Raw genomic sequence first — 12,316 nt, 5'->3', positions numbered from 1 at the left:
TATCAACTTACTGTTTCGGCTCAAGACTTGCCTGATCAAACAGGTTTTTGAAGAAGATGCCAATCGAAAACAGATCACGAATCATATCACGAATATGTGCATTTTTTAAGAAGACAATATTTCCCAAATCATATCTTTGACATTACTGCACGGACATGCCCTTTTGACCCAAATTTGTTCCGATGCTGTAGAATCTCAAACAAGCCAATACTGGCTTCCAAATACATTTTTCGCACTCTACATAAAACATTTCCAAACAACCAAGTAATTTACTTTGTTAAATGTCTTGAGCAGCTCAACGATAAGTGCAGAGTACCTTTACATTCAAGCAATAATTGGTTCATTTTGATATTAGAAAGCGAGCAAGACTACTTTTTTGCATTTCTCCTGTGCATTTGACCAGTCTATTTTCAACTGTCGAGCACGTCTAGTTTGTACATAGTTTAGATCAACACAAAGTGGCCACTTTGTTATTAATGCAGCAGTAGTCTGATTTTGTACTAAAATACATTTTTACTAAACATGTTGTAACAAGCACGACAAGGGAAAGTCCCAATGTATGCGAGAGCTGTTATATATTGGATTGTACACGATACCTAACAAGGTGGCCACTGAGGGTACATATATGGGGAATTCAAAATAATTTAAAAGAAAAAAGCAAATTGTGTTTACTGAATTTATTTATTAATTCTATTTGTGCTTTTTATAACTTAATAGCACATAAACAAACTGAATCCCAACCACCCTCAACAAATTGACAATGTGAGCAATGCTGCTCCCCTCAGTGACAGAATGGGTGGGAGAGGATACAGTTTAAACAGAAGAAAAAAACCCACAAAGAAAGGCACAACCTGCACTCGCTGCATCCCGCGGAGTTGTTTTGAAATGCTCCAGCCAGTCACATCTACAGAAAAGGGCCACTAGCCATGCCACAAAAGGGGAAGAGTATACACTGGAGTTACTCATCAATCCAACATGTTTCACAAGCAGTAGCCCTTCCTCAGTGCAGTTCAGCAGGGAAGTTCAAGTTGGAAAAGACAAAGGAATGCTACCAACTCTTGGGGACTCTATCCTGCAGTTCAATTGGAAGCTGTGAGAGACAGTTTCACCTTCCCCATTTCAAGAAAAAAAAAATCTATATACAGGGAGAATAAGGTTCTTTCCCATGGTCTGTACAATTGGGCCTATACATTATTTACTGCGCAAAGCCTAATACAAAAGAAAAATGTTCACTCAGTCGGCAAAGCAAATGGCCATCACTCGTCTTCCCTTTCCTGCTGATAAGCTTCTTCAAAAAGCAGTGACTTCAAGGTTGAAGACAAAGCATGGCATGGTTAGACTGTCTAGGTCTGTGCACCGTCATTCAAATTAAAGTTCACATTTTTACGGTAACGAGGAGGTGGAGACGGGAAAAAAGGAAAAAAAAGATCTTGCTATCCAGCAGTGTTTATTTTCTTATGGCCGGAACTCCAATTCATCTACGCTTATGACCTTGGCCGGCATGGAAGGGAGTGGCTGTTCCAGCATGTCTGACCCAAACCACTGGGCGAGGCCTGGAGGGGGAGGGCCTCCGTGCTGCTGGGGGCCATTTGTCCGGTGAGGGCCATGGCTCTGTGTCTGAGAGCCTGGGACACCATGATGCACTGCAAGATGAGACAAAACATAGATTAGTAAGTTAAGAAAAATAAATTAGTCGTCTCATCCAACTTGCCCATTTCTGCCGTTTTCTAGCCTATCTATATATTTGTCCTGGAACATTCTTTATTTTTTCCCGGACCTTTTATTTTAGGTTACTCCTGTGGCAGTATTCAGTGACTTAAACCTATGAGGGGAGGTAAGGCCGCCACAAATACATGCCCACACTCAGTCGTAACAATTGACTTCCACTCACTTGGTCTCTGTTGCTGAAGCTGCTGCTGCATTGCTGCTAACTGCATCTGAGTATTGGTTCTGGGAGGTAGAAGGGGATGCCCTGTTGCACTTAGAGGGTACAGCTGTTGTCCAAGCAGGGCAGGAGGCAAGCCTTGGAGTTGGGCAAGGTCAATGTGTTGTGGGAATATACCTGTGTGAACAAAAAGAGTCTTAACATCCATTTTATTTACAATTAAGAATAAAGCACAGGGAAAAATACAAAACAATTACCTGCTTGAACAAGAGCAGGTCCAAGCTGCTGGGGCTGGATACCTTGTGCCAGCATCCTTTGAACCACGTTTGGGTGGAGCTGTGGAGGAGGGCGCGCCATCGGTACATGGGGGAGCAGCGGTACCGAATAAATAGGACGAGGGAAAGATGAGGGTCCTGGTGGAGCCATGCTGTGAGGATGGTGCCCAGCGGAGCCAGGCCTGAGACAATCCTGGTCCTTGCTTGGCATGTTATGCGAGCCCACCTTTGAATCCCCAGAATGGGAATTGTTCCTGTCCATCGCCTCCAGGTATAGATTTGGGGAGCTGCAGTCTGTAATCATAGAACCAATTATCAGCGTTAGTGTTGTAGAACTTTGAAGCATGTTCAAATCAGGAAATGGTTTATTCGTACCTTCTTGAGGGTGTCCTGCCTGGTCCTCCTTGTTATCCGAACGACACGATTGTTCATCTCTGTTTTTCTCTTTTGTAGCGTACATTTTGCGGATCACAGATGTTGGTGTAAATGATGGAGACAGCTGTAGTAAGAAAAACAAAAATAAGTGAACAAAAACAATAATACTTGCAATGCCAAGCAGTGTAAAGGTTACAAAAAAACAGTTTGAAAAGTCCAACTTCCCAGGATAGCTGGACAGAGAAAGTGTGTGCTCACCATGCTGGTGACAGGGTTGCCTGGAGAGTTTCTTCCAGCAGGCTGAGGGCCTGGACCAGGGGAGCGAGTGACATGCTGCAGTCTGTGAAGGACAAGCACATCAGCAATATCATGAAATGCACCAAGCTGTATTTGCGATTCATAACAGTTGCTGAAATTAACCAGCAAGACACACGGCTCAATATGAGTGAGTTCTTTATAGAGTATCAATATCACTGATTAGCTAAGGAGGCATTGTAAAGCTGAAGTCTGCTATTCCGGAGAAAGATTGTCTGAAGTAAAACCCCGGTACTCGTCTCCAGTCAGTGTTCCTTCAGGATATTAGCATGTGCCAGTTATTCACCCTCAGCCACACTGCCTCATCTGAAGGCCTTTTCCTCGCTGGAAAGGTGTTTTGTGGCTCAGGGCTTCACCAACTTGTTTAAACTTCATTTATGTTATTAATGAATGAGTGCAATAGTCCACCTTGCCCTTCATCGACTCCGCGAGCACTGCAACACTTATAAAAATGCCACACTATTACAAATAAGTTTGTTTAAAATGAAAATCCATTTTGCCTTTAAACAAAAAAACATTTCCACTGTTGAAGAAACTAAAATCTCCTTGACGGAAACAAAGAAACTGTATATTCAGACCTTCATCATTTCACTTTAAATACATAGAGTGCAAAATATATATATTTTTTAAACATACCTATTGCGAAATAATTTATCCTGTTGTTGCTTGTAGCCAGGATGGAAGGAGTGGTGGCCATGTAGAGCGAGGTCCTGTTGATAGGCCAGAGCTTCCAGATCCGCCTGATTCACCGGCATGGAGAGCGCTCTCATCTGGTCAAACGAATAAAACACTGCTGAAGGGATACTTTTCTCAAAAATGTTTGATTTTTATTATAGCAAAAACAAAGAACAGAAGTTGCTGCTATGTGGAAGCTTTAGGTGAATGAAAGTCCAATGAAAATTGTTTGGGCATTAACTAGTCCATTAAACTTGAATCAGATTTCTATCATACAAAAAAAAATACCACAATAACTTCAGTAGGCGAACTTTACCACATCGTATGTGTGTATGTGGTCAAAAACTGTTTACGGAACTAGAGTCAACAAACAGTGGTTCTTACTTTTGTATCATGAGTTCTAATTGGCTGCTTCAGTAACTATCAACCAACTTCCATTGTTAAAATTACCTGTTGCTGTACAGCAGATCCCGGACTGATAGACCTGTGTACATCAAAGTGTTCTGGCAGCATGGGCTGATGACTAACAGAGAAGCCTTGGATTTGAGGGGAAAAAAAGAATCACTCTGCTGGTCTGACAGATATTATCTACTGGAGCAACACATGTTGGATGGATTAAAGCCCATTGATAGAAAGAGGCTGCAACATGCAATGCACTTACCTCCTGAAGGATGCAGGCGACTGGTGTAGTATTCAGGTGAGGGGGCCCTCTGTGGAAAAAGAGGGGGCGATGGGCCTTTGTGTAGCAGGCCATGTAGAGAGGGCGGTGCAGTTGGGCCCTGAGAGTTTCCCAATAGATGTCCAAGCAGTATAGGGGAGTTACTACGAGGAGGCCCTCCCAGGAGCTCCTACAATATAAACACATTTCAAAATGTCACAATTCACTTTAATGTGATTAATCCAGCATTGAGCTTCAAAAGCCAAACTATGAGCTATATTACAGCTACATTAAATATAACCTATATATTATGTGCCAACCTTCACCCAACAGCTCAGGCGTAGGAACCCTTTTAGATACAGCACACAAAGTGAACAAGTGCATTTATAGTTTCTTATTCATTCTTTTCTGACCATTACTGTATTCAGCAATAAGGTGGATTCATGGATTAATGAGTTTCAGTCTGACCGCTATAGGACTTTTTACACTTTGTCAGCAGTTGACAGAAAAGTAATGCAAAGTTTTGAGAGTCTACAGAGTGCTTCAGAAAATGTGGCAGCATCCAATGGCTAGTACACCTGCCCTCCTCAGTGCATATAGACGTCTTCCCAGCAGGGAACATACAATCATTTCAACTGCACAACAATTGGGACATTTTAGGCAGCCTGAAGTAAGGTTGGAAATTCGAAAATAGTCTCGAGGAGATGAGGACCCAATACAAAATGCAGAAGTTTCAAATACAAAAACACTGGGAGCAGAATAATTGAGCCACAATTCATTGAGCAGCCGCTGTTGAAAAGGGCCACAACACACATCATTACCCCCTGGATTCAAGTTGACACTTCATCTACTGCAAAAACTATTTAGTTTGGGAACAGGAATAATAATCACAGGAAAAGGGACCTTAAATACAGTGTCCCTACTGAGACCAGATTGGACTGAATATAATTGCACCTGGCTCTGTTCTTGTATATAGTGACCTACTGGACATTGAGCACCTCTAGCAAACTAAACATTTAACAGACCTGGCCTGACAGGATAGTGAACATACACACCTGGAATATGTTCTTCTGCTGCTGCTGCTGCTGCTGCTGCTGCTGCTGCTGCTGCTGCTGCTGCTGCTGCTGCGCTTCAGACAGTGTAACCACAGCTGGGTCTGAATGTTGCTGCTTTACACAGGGGAGAAACAATTAGTGGCACGTTCAATGCAAGCCAAAACAACACTTTCACTGCAAAAATCCATCCCAGTAAGAGCTTGTGGTAGACATTTAGAAGTGTCAAAACAAAAATTGGAATAGAGGCCTTCAGGTATCAACTGATAAAATGTGGAACTGTATCAATTACAGAATTTGGTGAAACCCTTTCAACTGCAAACCCACTGCGATGGATTTGTACACAAGAGTTGTAATCCAAATGTCCCTCAGGCAAGTCGGATCTGCCTTTGGATACCCAATATTTTCATCTTTGCACGATGACACAGCGGACACTTCTTGTCACATTATAAAGACAAAACTAGATTAGAGATGAAGGAAACCTCCAGCTTGTATACATCACTCAAACAAAGGATATGTAAACAAATGTATGCCCATCACTCTGTAGATTGTCAGTTCTTTTTAAATGTGACCTATCCGAGTTGTAAAAGCTTTCATGCAGCTTCAGACAGATTTGTCTGTTAGGAATCCAGGGAAAGCCTGTGTTAAGATAAAACCATATAAATCAAATACTTACGTTGTTTGTGTTGGTTTTGGGGTGAGTTGGCAGAGTTCCACTTGCCTTCATGCTGCTGACCAGATTATTAAAGGCTGACATGTCCGTGTCACGTGAGCGGGGCCGGACGCTGGGGGGCCCTGTTAAAGCCTCCTCTAGATGCTGCGCCATGAAGGGCGTGCCGTTTCCTCTCTGCGGAAGCGGCACCTTTCGCACCTGGGGTTCTGAGCTCAGCTTCATCCCCTTCATCCCTCCCTCCACTTCCTCCAGAGAGAGCACCGCTCCACAGTTAGCTGGGGACACATATATACCATTTCACTTTCAAGAGAAAGGACAGTGTCTTGGCCAGCATTGCAATACACAATATTCAAAGTGATTGTCTTCTTAGTCCAGTTTTCGGCTAAACACTTTTTTTTGTATTCATCTAAAAGTGTTAACAATTGTGTAGCATATTAGCCATGTATTGCTACTAAAGATAATTTGAGAAAGCATGCTCATATATCAATACTACCCAACTATACATGAACAAGATGTCTAGTGCACATTATCGTTCTAGCTGAATTTTGTGAGGGTATAACTCTACTGTGAACATGTTTACGTTAAGTTTCACTCACTGCTTTCCCGTAGTCGAGCCTTGTTCACAGACAGGGTGGAAAGAAGAGGCTTCAGGTCTATTTTGGCCTTGTGCAGCAGCTCCAGGATGTCCACCTTCTCCTTGCACTCCGATGATTGAATAGGTGTGAAGTATGAGACGGGGCCTTGGCTAGAGGACGGGCCACGTGGCTCCAGCCCTTCAGGAGAGCAAATAGTCCAAACATTCAGTACATTTCACAGAAACAGGGTTTGGGGGCATGAACATTACAAAGGAAGAGTCCAAAAAGCCCGTAATCACATAGCACTGGAGTTTGGTGTCCACACAATAAGATTTGAAATGGCATTTAGTTTGACCCCCTGGTGATTGAGATTATGAACAGTGAGTAAGTTACTGCATCATTCTAAAATTAAAATGTTTCAGAAACGCAAGTAGAGTAGCAAGCAGCATTACTGCCCCCTGAAATCTAACTAGGGTTACCAGGGTCACCAGGGTCACCAGGGTCTTTCATGTTAATGTTTTCATAACTTGCATGTCAAAACACAGTTTCAACTAGGGCTGCTCGATTATGGCAAAAATCATAATCTCGATTATTTGGGTCAATAATTGATATCACGATTATTAAAACGATTATCCATTTACTTTGAAAACATCCATTTATTGAAAAATAAAAATGGAACAGTATGTTTTAAACAGTTGATTACCCTGAACTTTAAGTATAATTCAACTGAAAAAAAAAAAAAAAAGTAAAAAATATATAATCGTTTCCTATGTAAAGAATATATAATAGTTTTATTTCGATTATGTTGTTTTCATAATCGTTGCAAGCCAAAATCATAATTGCGATTAAAATATGATCATTAATTGAGCAGCTCTAGTTTCAACCAATAGTCATTTTGAGCTACACAGTGAGATGGAATCGACATAATGAGATTTAGCTTCTTTGACAAAAATCAAATCATTTACCTGCAAGTTTTTCCAGCTCCTCGTGGGGAGTGGACCTCAGGCTGCTGGACCGGCTTCCTGAAGGGCTCAGGCTGCTGGAGAACCACTGACTGAAGCGGCTAGCCGATACAGGTCCATCCCCCAAAACATCCTCGATCATCTGCAAGACAGAAAAAGGCGCCTGTGAAACAGAGTGAGAAACACAAATAACTGAAGGCCGAACGGTACAAGGACAGAGCTGGCACTTACGTTTGGGCGGTTTTCATCGATTTAGCACAAAATGTGCCAGAAGATAGAAGACTTTAAATACACTGCTGTTTGGCCTTGTGTTGATTTAATGCCACGAATCCTTTCTTATTTAGTTTCTATACTGGCTCTTTTGCAGGTCTAATGTAGCTATCATGATGGGCATACATTTGGATTGATGATACCTTTTAAACCCCTTTACCCCCATGCAATAGTTTGCTGACAAAAATATTTAGAAAAGTTAACCCTTAAGTGACATAACCCACCACCACAGATCAGGTTTAGTGAGTTGAAGCCGGTGCAGCAGAGGTAATGCTGTGCTCACAAGAATCTGCAATACTTCGATTACTTATTTGAAAATTATACAAGACCGTATTATAAGATCATGTCATTTGTGAGGTCAGGTTTGTGTGGGGGTAGCTTGAAAACCTCTACTGTTAAAGTTCAACTTACTGGAAGACTACAACAGGATACAGGAGTTATAAATGCCATCCCATCTGTGATGTTCACAATGAATATAAAATCACCCAACATTCCACACAGTGCACCCCAGTACTTACAGAGGCCAATCCTGGCATGGTCTTCTCCAGATTGAAGAACTCATTGAAGTCAAAGTCTCCAGTGGTCTGCTCAGGCAGGACATCAGGGTGGGGAACCTCCTGATCGGCAGTAGGACGCAATCCTGAATCTTGCTCTTCTGACTGTCCACCGTTACATTCCACAGCTGTACAACAAAAATCAAAAGCTTAAATATCCACCTGAAGTATGCTAGTTATCCAAATAGTACAATGCAATTAAATAACTTCTGAAAACTCATGCCTTCTCTGATGGACTCTGCCCGCTTTCTTGATCGCTTGGACTTATTGCGCCTATCATCCTCAAGGATTTTGTCGTCAAATCCAATGAGCTCAATTGTCTCAGACTGGCTGGTGGGACCAGCTGAAAACCACTCGGGCTCCTCCTCTGCATAAGAGTCATTCCTTCTCCTTTCACTGAACACACGTTTGTCCCCAAAATCCCTCTGCTAAGGATGAGACAAGAGAAACATGACTGTTAAACCCTCACAAGCTTGTTATAGGGACGTCTCCTGAAATAAACGTTTTGCATGAACCAAGCACAGTCATGAAGCAGGACTGTTGACTTCCTCTAGTAGAGAGCACATTTTGAAACGTGAATTTCTCTTGAAACATCTATGAGCAATCGTACTTACATTTATAAGAAATGCTAATCTCAATCAACTGGGAACAAATGTTTGTCTAAAAGCAAAGAACACCAACCCGGAATCTTTTATCTTTGAAGTCTCTCTCTCGTTCCCTCTCTTTCTCTACCCGGGCTTCTCTCTCAAATGCGCGTGCAGCAATTATGCGGCCGCTGCCGATCCTGCGTGCTCCTCCTAGACGGAGACTCTCATTCTCCTTATTTTCAAGGGGGCTGATTGGGCGACGGACATGGGGTGCAAGTGCAGCGTTGCCTTGACATCCACCTCCAAAGCTGCGTCGCTGTGGGCTCAGTATGACATCCAGATCATCCTCCTTTAACCGCTCACGAGGATCTGAAAACAGGGCAGCAAAATGGCTCGGCTTTAGATGATTTACTCGTTTAACACTCAGTCGCATAACCAACAATCCAAAGTCAGCCTACATAAAATACTTTCTCAAGAGAAATTGTTCATTTAATTCCTGCCTCTATTATATTGTCTTCTTATTCAAATATGTGTTAAAGTATGATTCGAGGCTGCTGAATGATTAGGAGGTCTGAAAAAACAGCAACCTTTTCTTCATAATTGTACTGCTTCATAACATATTAGTACTTCTGACAAACTTCCTCTAATGGAAAATGGTATCATTTTATGCACCATGTTTGGTTTTGAACGTTAATCGTCAAGTTTCTAGCTTTCGGTCTTTTACCTGGGATTCTTCGTTTCAAAGGAACTCTGTCATCCACATAGTCCTTCTTAAAACCTTCCACTGGAGAGCTACGCCCTGACGTGGGATACAGGGAGGCATGCCACTTCTCAGGATCCCAGACACCTTCACTGTATCAAAAGACCATTTCAAAAAACAAAGTTCAAAATAAAACAGTTAACGCTGCATTTCTTGTGTTCTGCATCATTCTATTGAAGGCAGTTCTGATATGAATTTGACTTAAGTGTTACTACTATTAATGTGTTAATCAAACACTCATTCAAAAAATAATTATAAAGTAAACCACTTTCTGAATAACTCAGATGCAAAAAACAGAAGCTCTTTGCAGAAAGGACAATCATTTCAGTAGAAAACACAAATCGGGTGATGATTAGGTTTTAGACAAGACTACAAGTACTTCTCAGATTGCCACATAAGCAGAGCTTTGCTTGGCATTTCAAACAGCTAGACTTGGAAGGTCAGAATATTGAATTTTATCAGCAGATGTCCTGAAAATCTGCTCCATATCTGAAAGCTACACAATGCTTTCTTTAAATAAAAAATTGTGAAAGACAGCATTTGTTAAATTATGTTTTTATGTTAAACAGCTTTTAGAGCACATTAACTACATTAATACAAGTGATATGTCGACCAAAGACTTGCTTTGTGTGTGACATTATTTTAAAGACATCACAACAGCTAACATCAGAACACATCTTTGTCTAACTACTTGTAGCATTGCGTGGTCAATATTTTCAGAAGTTTCAAGAAGTTAATGAAACTAAAACAGCTGGTCCTGACGGTATTCCTTTTTTTGTGTATTAATTATTTCGGACGTGTGTAAGAAACAGCTTTACCTCATAAAACCATTGATTAAAAGTTAATTGAATAAGACAAATGTTGATCCTATACCCTTTACACACTTCTAAAGGCATATACAACTAGACAAATCTTTACTTGCATATACATAATTTGATCTCCATGCTGAGACGTAGTGAACCTCATCAGCATGTGAAAACATGGGCTATTTTCCCCAGAAAAAGCAACATAAATCTTGTAATGGAATGTGTTAGTTTTTAATAATCAAACTTGTCCCAGAATTACAAATGATTAAATGTCCATCAATATGGCTTTCCAGCATATAAAGAAAAGATACTGATGTTGTACATTCTGAATGAATGCTGTAGGGTTTGTATTCTAATCAGCTCACCACATACCTATTTAAGTCATTTACTGTAAAAACAAAAACCGCTATGATATGCCATTGACGCAAATCGAGGCAGCCTCATTTACATAATTAGCCAAACAACACGGTGTGGATTTTTTATGATATGGAATGCATCCAGAAAATAAATTCTTACCTGTCATATTTATCAGAGAGACAGTCTGGCCGTTCATTGGATACTGGCAGTTCTTTTATTTCCAAAAGCTCGTCCTGTATAATAATTAATATTGGTTTATTTGTGTTCGGAAAAATTCTGCATGGTTATTTTGCTGTCATTTTACTCATGTCTCATCACCTTGGAGTATCTGAAAGGAGTCGTGGCTGCTGGCTGTTCAACTTTATCCACGGCAACATCTCCATTCTTCTGTTCTAAGCCAGCATCGCTCTCCATGACTGATTTCAGACACAGAACAAACTTTCTCCAGACCAACAATGACTCTGTTCCTGTTGGAAACACATGCAACGTTTCTAGGTTAATACAATTGCTCCACTGGCTTTCTTTTTTGGGAGTGTGTTAGAATAAAGCCATTAAAAGCGCAAATGGATACTTCAATACAAGCAGTCTTTAAATAACACAACAGAACGTCTTATTTAAATCAACGTTTTGCTGCGGAAAAAAAAGAGCCGATATTTTTGCATGGAAAGATGAAAACAAAGGGGATAAGTTAATGCCTCAAACGTGAACAAAAAGCAAACAATTATACACAAATTATTAATACAATTATATAAAGTCGAGCTAACTTACACTGGGACGCTGTATACTAATTAGGGAGTTAATTGACAACAGCCAGAAACCGGTGACAAGAGAAGTGACACGTCAATTAAAATAATTTACCTAGCCTTTGCATTAATTGTAAGCAAAGTTAATATCCAGGCTGTGAATAAAACCGTTTGAGATACATCTCCGGCTAGAAAAATTGCAGACAGTTATTGTTAATTCTGCTAAATTAATATTTTGTTTACCGTTCAAGGGAAATATGAGCTAACAATTAGCTACAACATTGGAAAGCTAAGCTAGCGTCCCACACAGTTAACTCTATACATCATTCGTGATATAAACCGTGTACAATCGACTGGCTTGCAAACATATTGATAAAAACACAGTCAACTCACTCAGTTCAAATGATGCGTTGAATACTGGCTGATAACGGTCGAGCAGCTGCAGTTCACGGTTAGTTAGTTAGCTAGCTAGCTAACCTAGCACCTTCAGCTAGCTAGCTAACTAGCTGGGAAATGGGGATAAAGCCCACCCAGCGAGTACCAAATACGAAGCCGGCCGAGTTGTTTCAGTTATTTCAGTAAAAGCACACTTAACTGGGGTAACTAAACAAAACAACACAGGTCAAAATAACAAATTAATTTACACGGAGACTGTGTAATCTCAAAGTATTGTCTGCTCTATCTATGTTTTCTAAGTCGTAGCACCAATTTTCCTCTGATCACCGCTTTAAGAAGGTCCTCGGAAAGATTACATTGTGTCCTTCGCGCCTGTGTAGAATTGTATATGCTGTGGT

General features: G+C 40.9%; 1 protein-coding gene across 6 annotated transcripts; it reads right to left on the bottom strand.

Annotated features, from left to right (window-relative positions):
- Window positions 1–662: 662 nt before the first annotated feature.
- Window positions 663–12,261, bottom strand: eif4enif1 (eukaryotic translation initiation factor 4E nuclear import factor 1). Of its 6 annotated transcripts, none has more exons than XM_079685698.1 (19): window positions 11,916–12,261; window positions 11,098–11,246; window positions 10,939–11,012; window positions 9,581–9,708; window positions 8,951–9,225; window positions 8,493–8,697; window positions 8,234–8,397; window positions 7,449–7,608; window positions 6,505–6,681; window positions 5,912–6,183; window positions 5,239–5,352; window positions 4,187–4,373; window positions 3,976–4,061; window positions 3,487–3,620; window positions 2,794–2,875; window positions 2,536–2,659; window positions 2,143–2,454; window positions 1,892–2,062; window positions 663–1,643 (listed from the first exon to the last, which is right to left on the bottom strand). In XM_079685698.1, the coding sequence occupies exons 2-19, from the start codon at window positions 11,191–11,193 to the stop codon at window positions 1,456–1,458; spliced, it is 2,949 nt and encodes a 982-aa protein (XP_079541824.1). In that variant the 5' UTR covers window positions 11,194–11,246; window positions 11,916–12,261; the 3' UTR covers window positions 663–1,455. The 6 variants fall into 6 exon arrangements, with proteins under 6 accessions (XP_079541824.1, XP_079541828.1, XP_079541829.1 ...); XM_079685702.1 differs by having other exon boundaries at window positions 5,957–6,183; XM_079685703.1 differs by having other exon boundaries at window positions 5,239–5,349; window positions 5,957–6,183.
- Window positions 12,262–12,316: the final 55 nt, after the last annotated feature.

This window comes from Notothenia rossii, assembly GCF_949606895.1.
Source record: "Notothenia rossii genome assembly, chromosome: 5".
Taxonomy (NCBI): Eukaryota; Metazoa; Chordata; class Actinopteri; order Perciformes; family Nototheniidae; genus Notothenia; species Notothenia rossii.
Note: the sequence above shows the minus strand (reverse complement) of the source record. Positions and strands in the feature narration are given on the sequence as shown.